At 36.2% G+C, this 13814-nt stretch overlaps 1 protein-coding gene across 1 annotated transcript; it reads right to left on the reverse strand.

Moving 5' to 3' along the window:
* Positions 1–4536: 4536 nt before the first annotated feature.
* Positions 4537–9883, reverse strand: LOC111057278 (RING finger protein 37). Its single transcript, XM_022344706.2, has 2 exons — positions 8359–9883; positions 4537–4657 (listed from the first exon to the last, which is right to left on the reverse strand). Exon 1 carries the CDS (start codon positions 9835–9837, stop codon positions 8434–8436), a length of 1404 nt encoding a protein of 467 aa, XP_022200398.2. The 5' UTR covers positions 9838–9883; the 3' UTR covers positions 4537–4657; positions 8359–8433.
* Positions 9884–13814: the final 3931 nt, after the last annotated feature.

Raw genomic sequence — 13814 nt, forward strand, 5'->3', positions numbered from 1 at the left:
TATGGTAAAATGTAAAGTTCAGTTGGTATTCTAGTTAACACTTCAGATTATTCCAAATTCATTTTAATCAGAATTGATACATCAATTGCAAAGTAATGGCAAAATACGAAATACCAGATCAGTCACATAAAGTTTCTCATTAGTACGTTGAAATACTACAAGTGTACGGCCCGGTTGCACAACAGCCGGTTAAATTTTAACCGTGATTAATTCCACGAGAACCACTCGGAGAAGGCTTTTCTGAAAAGACGTCTTCTCTGATTGGCTCTCATGGAATTAATCACGATTAAAACTTAACCGGCTTTTGTGCAACCAGCACAAGTATTTTACTAGTTGGAAAACATAGTATTGAACGGAAATTAAATGATAATCAACTACTATTTCAAATTTGAAATCAACATTGATAACGTTTTTAACATGCTGAAGTGCTACTGAGTGGGGTTTTCAATTTCAGACACTTGAATACATCAGCCTAGAAATGTATCCCTTACTGTTTAAATTGTTTTGTCAAATTTTGTTTGTTTGGACTGTTGTGTAACAAATTTTCTATGCCGATTGTTTATTAATGGCAAAAACTCTCTATATCACATATGTAACAGTTGAGTCATCGAATAACTGGTTGTAACAAAAATGACCCTAAATGTTTAGTGAAATCTGACTGACCAGACTATACTGTATTTTCTATAAAGCATGCCTGGAGAATAAATAATTATTATCAATATTTATCATAGTATAAAGTGTGCATTCTTCAGTTTTAACTCTGTATATTTGACATAATATTTGTATTGTCACAGTCCATCATAGTTTGATATAGATAGTGATCAACTAAAAATAAGCTACCAGAGTTCCATAACACGCTATGGTGCTGTATGTCGTGGAGATTTGTAAATGGAACAAAATTGGTGTTTAAATATCATTGTATATTTCTATTACTGTATAACATAGCTGGACTTGAGCAGAAACGTTCCAAGTTCATTGTTTAAAAACTAATTGAAATTATGAATAAGGGTAGGATTGGATCTGTGATATCCTACTATTTGTGTGTAAACAAAAGACAATTTTTTAATATAGTAACGCAGCTATTGAATATTTTAGCAGATCATTGAAGATTTTCATTTACAACTTATTTTTATATGTAATAGTTTGTAGATGATACCGTACTTGAAAAGCATCATGCATGGTTGGTTGATTGTAACTTATATGAACAATTATTTAAGGATGAATATTTGTAGTATTCTGTTGAAAACTGTTTGGAGAAAAGTATATTTATTTACGATTACAAGATGAAAAAAAATAGTAAATTTGGATTTGTATTATTCCTTTATCACAGTATTCCATTCTAAGATTTATTTATATATTACTTCAAGTAAGAAGCAGATTTTCAGTCACTAAATCTGAAAGAAGAGAGCTTTAGTGTAAGTTTGTATGTGTTACAACCAAAATTCCCCAAATGTAGCCTAATAGGCATTCAAGCCTTGCTAAATAGAATTGTAAGAAAAATATCCCATTTATTTGACTACGATAATTACTCATCTCATTGAAAATTTCGCAAAGGTTGGATCATGGCGTTTTGAGAGGCTCTTTTTACTCGTAGTAACATATACAAACAGGCTGAATTTCAAGAATTGGACAATATCCTATCATTTGTATAGATGAATGGAATGAGCGTGTTACATGTTATTAAGATAGAGATTATTAAACAAAAAAAAATACCCCCATGAAATAAGCTGTTGTGAGCCAACATTCAATACTAACTTATAACACTATGTATTATAGTAAACATCAATCGGAAACTATCTGTTTGAAATGATATTGCATTTTATATGTTTGCTGTTCTACATGTATTATACCAATAATGAATAAAAACAATTCAAAAATGAGTAGTTGTTCTATCAATTTATGTACAAATAAATATCCCTGTTCTCTGAAACTATTCTATTTTCATTTTTAATGACTTCTTTATTAGGCTGTTCAACAATATTCTCTGTTACTTCCTGAGATCATCACCCATGGCTAATGTACAGGGTCTGTATAATACGTAACAGGACTGACCTCAGGAAATTTTTTATTGGCAAAATATGTATAAATTTTCTTTAAGAATCTTCAAAGTAGTTCTCATTGGAGTCAATAACACGCTGATACCGGATTTTCTAATCCCTGAACGCTCCCTGGAAGTTGGCAACCTCTATGCTGTCTAGAGCCCTCGTCGTAGCACGTTGAACGTTTTCCAGAGTCCTGAACCGCGTCCCCTTAAGTTGTCTCTTGATCCTGGTGAACAAAAAGAAGTCTGGTGGTGCCGTATCCGGGCTGTAAGGAGGATGTGGCAATGTTACCCTCGACTGTTTGGCCAACTGCTCGGTGACGAGCAGGCAATTGTGCGACGGAGCATTGTCGTGATGGAGGATCCACGATTCGGCAATCCCCGGACGGACTCGATGAACCCGGGCGGTTAGTCGACGGAGCACCTCTCTGTAGTACTGGTCGTTTACAGTTTGGCCGGGTGGCACAAAATTTTTGTGAACGGCCGAATCGTGGATACTCCATCACGACAATGCTCCGTCACACACCTGCCTGCTCGTCATCGAGCAGTTGGCCAAACAGTCGAGGGTAACGTTGCCACATCCTCCTTACAGCCCGGATATGGCACCACCGGACTTCTTTTTGTTCCCCAATATCAAGAGACAACTTGAGGGGACGCGGTTCGGGACTCTGGAAAACGTTCAACGTGCTACGACGAGGGCTCTAGACAGCATGGAGGTTGCCAACTTCCAGGGAGCGTTCAGGGATTAGAAAATCCGGTATCAGCGTGTTATCGACTCCAATGGGGGGGACTACTTTGAAGATTCCTAAAGAAAAATTGAACAATTTTGCCAATAAAATAAAATTTCCTGAGGTCAGTCCGGTTACTTACTATACAGACCCTGTATGAGGAGTTTTATTATTATTAGCGTTTGGCATATATAGGCGCACACAAATACATAGGTAGTCGGAGAAAAATCTGGTTATGAAACCGTTGTCAGGTTAATAAAATACTGCAAACATATAACATTTTGATGTCGAGGTTGTCAATGTAGTATAGTGATTGTGGAGAAGCCGAGATAAAATCATTCAAATCGCCTTGGTAGGCACGTAGATTGCAATTTCTGATGATGTGCTTCATCGTCTGTCTAGCCTCTCTACAATCACAAGCAGGGGAGGGTAAACTGCCCCAGTCATTAAGGCCCGCCGCAAAGTAGACCCACGTTAATCCACGAAAAGCAACCCACGCCGTGGGATGTTTTGCAAACCATTGCAATAGAATTGAATTCAATCAGCTGACAAGCGGATTATTCTTTGCATGTATTACACAGATGTCTAGAGAAACCTAGCAATGGTTTACAAAACATCCCACGGAGTGGGTAGCTTTACGTGGATTAGCGTGGGTCTACTTTGCGGCGGGCCTAAGAGAAGCACCACAACTCCCGTGGCCAGTTCTGACCCTGTTGAGGGCCGTCCACGTCCGTCTTGGCAGTTCAAATCCAGCCACATTTACACCAACTGAGTAGGCAAAGCAGATGCTGAGGGGGGAGGATTTTTATATATTTTATCAAGGCTCAACTATAAGGGTAACCGTCCACTGGAGCCGTATTCAACCGATCCGTTCGTCCGTTGGATCGGACGAATCTGCCGGCCGAATATGGTCGTCCACTGGAACTGTTTACGCCAGTCTAGTTCAGTAGTTGGCTGGTTGCTAATTATTGAATTAACTACTATCATAGCCACCAAAAGTTTTCATAAACAATGTTTATATTGAGAATTTGAAAATTCAATAAACAAATATCTACTAAATTAGTTATTCATTACAATAATATTATCTTCAGATCCCATTTGTTCAGCAATCTTTATCCACAGATTCCTTTGAACATCACGACGATTATATCTTCTGTCTCCCATATCCCACAATGGAACATGCTCTTGAACCAAACTTATCAACTTTTCATTGTCCACAGTTAAAACTCTATAAAACAGAACAATTTCAAAAAAACAGACAAGACTGTGAAACAATTTTGAGGTAAGGATGATGTTGTCTCAGCTCGACTTCGGCCGGATAGAGCCGGAAAATCCCATTCAATTCGGATCGAAAACTTGATCGGCCGGAGACGGCCGTATGAGCCTGTTGCAAAGGACGAGCATCTATAGATTTCTTTGTTGGTAGTTCGTTCGGACGAGTTCGGTAGTTTTCGGCCGATGCTAGTTCCGACGAAAACGGTTCTAGTGGACGACCCACCTAAGGGTGTCTTGGATGCGCTTAATTTATTATGCGCGTCTTCAGATTACCGTACTGTAATGTTAAAGTTTGTCTGATAGCATCGGAATATGGATTTCGCTAATATAGTTCACCCCATAAGAGACAATGTATCCGGCTACGAGTGAAAAAATGCAGCGCATCTAAGACGTCCATATAGTTGAAACCTAAGACGAGATGCGTATCAACAGAATTGGAAAAATATGCAGTCTCAAGAACAGGGGCTACAATTTAATAAAAACAGAAAAGAATCGATTTGATAAAATATTATGTATTTATTGAAAAACATTAATTAGAATATTAACTCAAAACGTATTACGGCAAAACTCACATTTGAGGGTGCGATATCACTTCTTTGTCAACCAGGATAAACTGAAACACAAAAGGAAAAATTAAACTACTTCAATTTTGATAAGATCAGCAGCAATTCTCACAGCAATAGAAGTTTGAATTTGTACGAGTAGCAAAACAGAATGAATCTGATGAGATACTTTTCAAGTTGATACTATGAGAAAGATTTTGACGTATTTAGATACGCCTCAGGAAGGAAAAAAGGACACCTTTCACAAGAATAGTTGAATTATTTGATTAAATTTGTTGAATGAGAATTGATATTGTGGATTTTTTCCATAATTGAATAAACACAGTTTTATTTTTGTCAAATCCACATTCATAAATATTCAGTTGAACAAAGTTGAGACGAAAAATATTTCAAACAGTCAACTGTTGCAAAATTTATTAACGTTATGGTGAATAGTATGTCATAGCAGCCATGTTCAACCAGCAACGTGGAGTGATGGATTATATATGTTTTAGCATGCAACTCACAGTTTTTAAATTTTCTATTTTAATGAAATAGAAATATAGATGGCTCAATGACATGTAAGACAACGATATGTATCCGATATGTTACAATGATATTTTAACTTATTAAAGTTGTAATTCCAACAGCTTTATAAAACTTAGCAACATAGCTAAACTGTTTTTTAGGTGCAAATTTCAAACAGAAATTCTATATTTGGATTGTTTTTATGTGATAAATTACAATTCTAAGTAATTTTGAACATTTGTAATGGCGAAGATGATTTTAAAAATGTTTTTTTTCTGTGAAAATTGAGTATTAACCTCAAAATTGTTCCAGCAATCATATTTTTAACCTAACTATGTGTAACGCTAGTTCGCCTCCATGGTGCACATTGGGTAACGCTAAATGGACTAGCAGATAATGGCGGTCAGACAAACTTATGTTCTCCTGACCGGAAACTGCACAACATCTTAAAGAAATTGGAAATATACAGTGTATATCTAGGCATTTGAGACTCATGAGCTATATATTTGTTGTGTATCTGCCATACGCTAAATTAATGGAACTAAATCTAAAGTTTCCAATCACCTTTCTTGCAGTGATTGCTGGGTTAAGTTAACAGTATTTACTGGATAAGATGATTGATGAATATTGGCACATTTGAAATTATTGTTAAGTAATACCCGAAATTCAACTACTGCCTTCTGCGCTTCTTTCTATGACTATCACTGTAATATTGACTGATCTGGTACTGGGTTCTCCATCTCCCTCCATTTCCGTGCTCCACATATCCATCCAAGTCGGAGGTTGTTTTAATTCTACTACAATGTGGTCTGGCCCTTGAGACCAAGCCACATGAAGCAATTCATCAGGCGTTTTTGCACTGACTGCGTTTTTAGAGTCGGCAGGGAAGGAGGCTCACTGTTTGTCTGAATCAGCTGATTGGGCTGGCGTTCGGGAATCAGCCAATAAGAGAGCTTTTTTGTGTAGTTGAGAAGTTGATATTGTGGTAATTATTCATATTGAATGAAAAAGACTGAGAAATTGTCAAAAAATCACTGATTTATTGATAATTAGAAAGACCGGTTTCGGTTATTACACCATTGTCAATCTCTGGTTATTACACCATTGTCAATCTCTGATAAACTGAGAGATTGACAATGGTGTAATGGCTGTTTATCAGAGATTGACAATGGTGTAATAACCGAAACCGGTCTTTCTAATTATCAATAAATCAGTGATTTTTTGACAATTTCTCAGTCTTTTTCATTCAATAAGAGAGCTCTTTGCCTTGCCGAATCTAGAAACTCTTCGTATGGCTTCGACCACAATAATAGTATCTATTTTTTTTCAAAATGTTCTCGTTTATCTGAGTATTGAAGAGCGTAAATTTGAAAAGTGAAGGTGACATAACCAACATTTTGATTTTGACAGTATAGGTAGTAAAAATTGGAAATGGGACAGTTTTGGGCATGAGCCTGTTGTGCCTTTCCTCATGTTAAGTATTTGTACACAATGTGATAAATAAATACTGAATTGATTGATATGAGCGAATCTCCATCTTACCTATCTTAGGTAAGGACCAGACCAGAGCGAATTTTGCATCGTTTTTGCACTGGCGGCTAAAGAATCTTCTGACGAGACGGGGTCTTGGAAAATGTAGGCTAATTATTCTTAGGCTTAATGGATAATAGGCCTACTGGCTGCAAACAACTCTTAAATTATAGACGGCAGACAACTCTTATATTATAGACGGCAGACAGCTCTTATATATGTGTTACTTCTTAGCTTATGTATACAAGCGTTTAAGCGAGTGCCAGAAGAATCGTTCACCGCTAGTGCAAAAACGATGCAAAATCCGCTACGTATGTGCGGTCTGGTCCAAATCCCAGGAGAGCTTTCTATAGTGAGGTCCACGTTATAATGGCAGTATTTGGTTAGCAATGGTATCGTTGTCTATCATTCAACAAAGCGGATAGCACTATCTCTTTCTCGCTTTGCTGTAATTTAAGAGATTATTTCCTTATGTTTTGATGTAGATGCATTAGAATTGTATAGGAGGGTTAAGTGGGAGAGAGGGCCGGCTGCGCCCTAACTTCGCCCTCCAGGTTAAAATAAAGGCAGCCTATCTATCTATCTATCTGTGTTGCCAGATCTTCTTTTAACAATGTTGTATTAATAATTAATTAACAAAAGATATTATCTTAATTATAAAAATTTATTGGGAAATTATTGAAAAATATAATTTTTTGCTTAATAAAATATAATTGATCATTTTAAACGAGAATGAACAGTTAACATTACATCAATAAACCTGTATCAGCTACCGTCTACATAAGGCATTGACAAGACAGAGGATCGGCAACGTTGTTCTGCTATCTTTCTCCACTGCCATTATAACGTGGACCTCACTATAGTAGCTTGCCTAAACTATAGTACCTATTAATTAATGAACTGTAATCAGCTGTGCTGAATAGTTAGTTGTGGTTTTTCTGGCTCTAAATTTTGAAAAATTACTCAAAAATTTTCCAATTAGTGGTGATTTGAGTGTGATATTTTTGTTTTTTATTTTGTTTTCAGCCGTCAATATTTAAAAATCTTAGTTTTCGTTGTTTTTGAGTGAAAATGGACTAAATTTTAGTAAAGTGAAATCATAACCCTATTTTGGACTTGTTATCTGAAAATGTTATCTGAATTTGGGAGAGAAATACTACAAGGAGTATCTTTAGTTTTTCGGCTAAAGTGCACGTCCAGTGCCAACATACCTGTCATCAAATTTTTGGTTGAGATCGATTTAGTATGTTATTTTGAGCACAAAATCACAAAAATTAAACGGCGCTCACTATTGTTTTTAAAATAAACTAAGTTCAAAGTAGCAAAACTTAACATGCATTTAACCTATAAGTAGCAACCATAAGTAGCTAAGGTTAGGAAAAGCTGTAGGTTAGGAAAAGCTGTAGGTTAGGAAAAGCTTCAGGTTAGGAAAAGCTTTATGTTAGGAAAGCTTAGGTTAGGAAAAGCTTTGGGTTAGGAAAACTCAGATTAGGAATATTATAATTTGATGATTTCAATGATGAAAATGGCTGCTACCCATAGGTTAAATGCATGTAAAATTGTGCTACTTTGAACTTAGTTTATTTAAAAAACAATAGTGAGCGCCGTTTAATTTTTGTGCTCAAAATAACATACTAAATCGATCCCAACCAAAAATTTGATAATAGGAATGTTGGCACTGGACGTGCACTTACACCATTGAGAAGAGACTTACTGCGAATATCCTTGCCGGCCAAAAACCAGTCTAGGTGCAATCGTCATGACGGCGGTGATCGCAAAATCAGTCTTGTTATGAAATACGGTAGTTGGAAGAAATAGTGCTGGAGTGAGTCTTCACAATATCACTGGATTTGAATGGAGTGGAGCATTTCGAGCATCTGCTTTCTTTGTCTGCTAATCTAACTGTAGTACACGATCGACACATATAATGTTCACAAGGAATTTGATATAAATTTTCTTCTGTACCACAAACAGAACAACAAACTCGTTCAGAATCTTCGCGATTGTTCACAGCACTTTTTGAGAGAAACTGTTTGAGAGATGCATTCAGACTATCACTTTTTAAAGAGTCGAAGGAACTTATGTTGAACTTAGAACTTGATTTATCTTTTGAATCATTCAGATCTATTTGTATAGGCTTATTGGAAAAAGTCTGTTTTCGATTTTGACTACTAGTTTGAGTAGAACAATCACTGTTCAATATTCTTGATTCTACGCTGAGTTCATTAACTGTATCCTTAGATACAAGTCGACAAACTTTGGCACGTCCACTTGGAAGTCCTACAGTTCTTGATGAGTGTTTTAAATCGTCAATGCTACTATTTCTGGACAAAAATTCGTCAATTCTCAACTTCAATGAAGAACTGTAAACCGGTTTACTGATTTCACTGTAGAATTTTCCTGTAAAGGGATCGTTTGCTGAACGACCGTAGCTTTCTTGTTCAGAATTATATCTTTCCAAAGTTTTCAGGTCTACTATCTTTCCACTGGGTAAAACCATTGGAACTTCCATCAATTCGTAAGTGATAGCATCTAAAAATTCATCAGGTATTGGTTCACAGATATTTGAAGAGTTGTCATTATGAATTGGTTGACTTTCAACGTTTGTAATTTTTCTTTTCATTCTGATGAGAGGTTCAGAAGCTTTCTTAATTTCTAACCAAACATTAGATATTTTATTCTTTATATCATCTGAGCAAGTGTTACTCAACTTCCCCCAAACTTCAATTTTTCTCAAGGTTGGAACTGTTGTATTCCTAGTTTTAATAATATTAACTTTCAAATATCTTACATTCAAATACCTGGCACTTCTAAATGAACTTTTGAAAAGATTCTTATGTGAAACTTCCAAAGTTTTATCATTGAAGCGATGAAATATGAACCCATTTTCAGTATTTAGATAACTTTTAGCAAGAAATTTGTCAATAAGTTCAGTATCTCCAGTAAAAAGTTCGACACCCGACGATGTCTGCGAACCATTTGAAGAGTATAAAACTACATGATTGATAGATATGTGCTCCACAAATTTTATACATATTGACACTGGAGGTCTTATAAATCTTTCTGCAAGGAATCCTTTTTGTTTTTTCACACTATCCAACGAAATAAGATTTTTTACACAATAACCATCGCTCTCTGATACACTGCACCAAATTGATTCAACTAAGCCTTCATTACAAAAATCTATTAGCATGTTGCATAGAGTAGGCTATGAGATGAATAAACACAATTTGAGTTTTATTGTAAACTGGCAAGAAATACAAACATATTATGTAATCACTTAATCAAAATTCAAATCAATCCAAGTATTATGATTTTGAGGTTATGATGCACTGGCTGTCTGCTTTTCAAGACTCTTTTATGAGCGGCCGCACTGATACAGTTATGAAAGTTTGCTAAGCGATTCTCCGTCAAGTAGGCAATAACCTACTATGTACTCGAAAGCGTCTCTAATTACAGAGCTGCATGTGGTAATCTTATCAACTAGAACAATCGACTAAAAATACCTGAACAGATCTTAATCTTTTATTTATTTACAATGCAAATGACACTAATGTAATAACAGTGAATGATAAAATAATAAGATAGTCCTTCTGCTATTTTTCTTCCAAATTAATATCAAATTTTGAGTTTTAATCGACTAAAACCATTACCAGTTTTATACTGGAAGGATGAGGCTGTACTCAGTTGATTGAGATTATGAATAAAAACTTGTAGAAATAGATGTTGTGCAATACATCCTAATACAATGAAATAACATTGATGTTGCTATCCTTATCTATCATTGAATAAATAAAATAGTGCTATCCTATATAGCTCTGCAAAGTTGCCAGATCATTTTCTATCTAATCTTTTATCTATCGTATTTATCAATAAATATATTTGATTATATTCAATTTCCAATTGAAAATACTCTATATTTTCTTGATGAATAAGATAATATGTGGTAATTAATTTTTTAGACAAGAATTATGTCGATTGCTATAGTGAGGTACACGTTATTATGGCAATAGAGAAAGAAAGGAGAACGACGTTGCCAACTTCGGTCTTGTCAATGCCTTCTATAAACGGTGGCTGATACACGTTCATTAATGTAATACTTACTTACTCCTCAGCGCTACAGGTCGTTACAACCCTTGGCCTCCCAGACATAGCCCCTCCATCTCTCCCGATCCTGTGCCTGCCTTCTCCAGTTACGAACTCCAAGCGTCCTTAAATCATTCTCCACATCATCCGTCCATCTACTCCTAGGCCTACCTCTTCTTCTTCTATTGTATAGCCTTTCCCTCCATATACATTTTGCAACTCTTTCATCATTCATCCTTACCATATGTCCTATCCATCTAATCCTGCCAGCCTTGATAAATCTGACGATATCCTCACTGCCCAAGAAACGCTCAATTTCACAATTTTTTCTCCGTTTCCAGGTCCATTTTCACACACAGGGCCAAGGATCCTTCTTATCACCTTTCTTTCAAAATTCGTAGCCTTTCCATGTCACCAGCATTAAGTACCCAAGTCTCAGAGCCATAGAATACTACAGGCCTGACTAATGCCTTATACAACTTCACCTTTGTAGCTCTTGAAGTAGTCGAGACTGAATAACTTTATACTTGCATAGAATGACCTGTTACCTGCCATTATTCTATTTTGTATCTCAGCGTGATCTTACCACTACTTGTCACAAGCGTTCCCAGGTTACAAAGTCATCCACCTGCTGAAAATGTGTAGGGTCCAATTTTCATATTTCTAGTAGCTCCCCTAACTACGGCTGGTGACACTCTTAAATACTTTGTCTTGGCCTCATTGATTTTCAAACCCATTGGCACACTATTGTTCACCAGTAGAGTGAAAGCTCTCTCAAGGCCGGCACGTTCTTGCTATTATGACCAAGTCATCTGCGTATCCACAGACCTGCCACAATCTATTCACAACAGTACTTTCATGTGCAATGTCCTTCACTGCCTCGTGCAGAGCTAAATTGAACAACAATGCCGAGAGAGCGTCTCCCTGCCTTACTCCATACTTCAAAGGAAAACGCCTTCCAACAGACTTGCCTATCCTTACCCTAGAGTATGTCTCGTTCAGGGTAGCCGACACCAGCTAATAGTTTTGATGGCAAACCGTTATTGTTCATGGCTTCAAGTAACTTCGTTCTGCAAAGACATTAATGTAATATTAAACTGTTTATTCTCGTTTGGAATAACCAATTATTTATTAGTAAGAATTATAATTATCATTTAACAAAACATCCTAAATAATTCCAATAATTTAATTCCATGTGTAAGAAATTATATTTTTCAATAATTTCATAATTAAGATGAAATATTTTGTTAACTAATTATTATTCTACACTGTAAAAAGACGATCTGGCAACATAGCAAAGCGAAAAGAAATAGCGCTATTCGTTTTGTTATTAATTTATTTATACATTGATAGATACAATATATTCTCAATTATGAATGATTGGGAATGCAACAACAGGCTTAAAGGCCAAAACTGTTCCTTTCCCGCATTTAGATAGATTGTCCGAAAATGATATATATAAATATAGTCTAATGATAGATATTGTTGAATGATAGCAATACCATGCTGATCCAACACTGACATTATTACGTGGACCTTACTATATAGGTAATCTATAACATGAGGTCCACGTTATAATGACAGTGGAGAAATTGAAAGAATAAGACGTTGATGTTGTCAACATTAAAGTGGTATTGACATAATAAATGAAGCCACAAAGTGGCTTAATAAATCATAATTGGTTATTCTAACGAGAATAAACAGTTAATATTACATTAATAAACGTGTATCAGCCACCGTTTATAGAAGGCATTGACAAGAACGGAGTTCGGCAACGTCGTTCTCCTATTTTTCTCCACTGCCATTATAACGTGGACCTCACTATACCAATCTTGACTCTCAGCTGCTGCCTTCTTTGATACTCTCTACCACGGAATAAGCATAAAGTAGTGTTTCTTTCCTCTGTGCCTCTACTTACGTTGCTCCACTATGTTTCGACCTTAGGTTTCGTCTGGCCTCAAGGCCAAAGTAGTTGCTTGATAATTGGATTGCTCAAAAGTCTCAAAACGCAGCTGCAATATTGCAATAAATTATAAATGGAAGTTGAAGAAATGAGTGATAAAAATATATATATATAATAGCATTTTTTATGTTTCTGAACATTTTTATTTTGGACTACACATTATTTACACGTATCTATGATTATCTTGTTCTTCAAACAATAGAATTTCCCAACTCAACTCAAGTTCAAAACTCAGCTGCAATATTACAATGAATGGGGGGAAGTTGAAGAAATTAGTGATAGAAATATATATTTTGGCATTTTTTATGTTTCTGAACATTTTTATTTTGGACACGTACCTATGATTCTCATCAAACAATAGAATTTCAAAACTCAAGTTTAAACCTCTGCATCTCATTAAGAAAAACAAGACAGGAAAAAATCAGATAGTATAGCCTAATAATAAGAGAAGAGAGGAGAAAAAGTAGAAGACAAGAGAAGAAGAGATAGCAGGGGATGAAGAAGAGACAGTAGGAGGAGAAAAACACAGGAGGAGGAGAAAACCACAGGAGGAGGAGGAGAAGGAGAAATAGAAGAAGAACAAGGACAAGAAGAGAAAAAAAAGAGGAAGACAGAGGAAAAGAAGCCGTATATAGTTAGAGAAGGCAAAAATATAGGAACGGCACCTCACACCATCCTCCTTTTACTCCTCTCCTTCTTCCTATTAACATCATCCTCATCAGTATATCCCATCTCTCTCGGATGTCCAATAAGTGGATACCCTCTCCTTCCATCCTTGTAATGATCAGGCATTTCCTTGTGCATGCAACAGTATCCTAACACTTGTCACGTGACCATCCACATTCATCATCGAGTCATCAAGGCCTTTGAAACTGGGTCGATGGTGGGTCTCACGACTTTCAAGGTCATTGGGATGATCAGGATTCTCAAGGTCACCAAAAGTAGGTCGATTGTTACTTTCAAGGTCACCAAAACTATGTTGATTGTGGTATCCACGATTCTCAAGGTCACCAAAACTGGGTTCAACGTCATTCACATGACCTTCAACTTCATCCAAACTAGGTTGATGGGAGTTTCTACGAGGTTCCAGGTCGTCCAAACTAGGTCGAAGTTCATTTGCA

Source organism: Nilaparvata lugens, chromosome 5 (genome assembly GCF_014356525.2).
Source record: "Nilaparvata lugens isolate BPH chromosome 5, ASM1435652v1, whole genome shotgun sequence".
Classification (NCBI taxonomy): Eukaryota; Metazoa; Arthropoda; class Insecta; order Hemiptera; family Delphacidae; genus Nilaparvata; species Nilaparvata lugens.

Coding starts and splice junctions, on each gene's coding strand:
- LOC111057278 (XM_022344706.2), bottom strand. CDS start 9,837: ATGCTAATAGATTTTTGTAATGAAGGCTTAGTTGAATCAATTTGGTGC.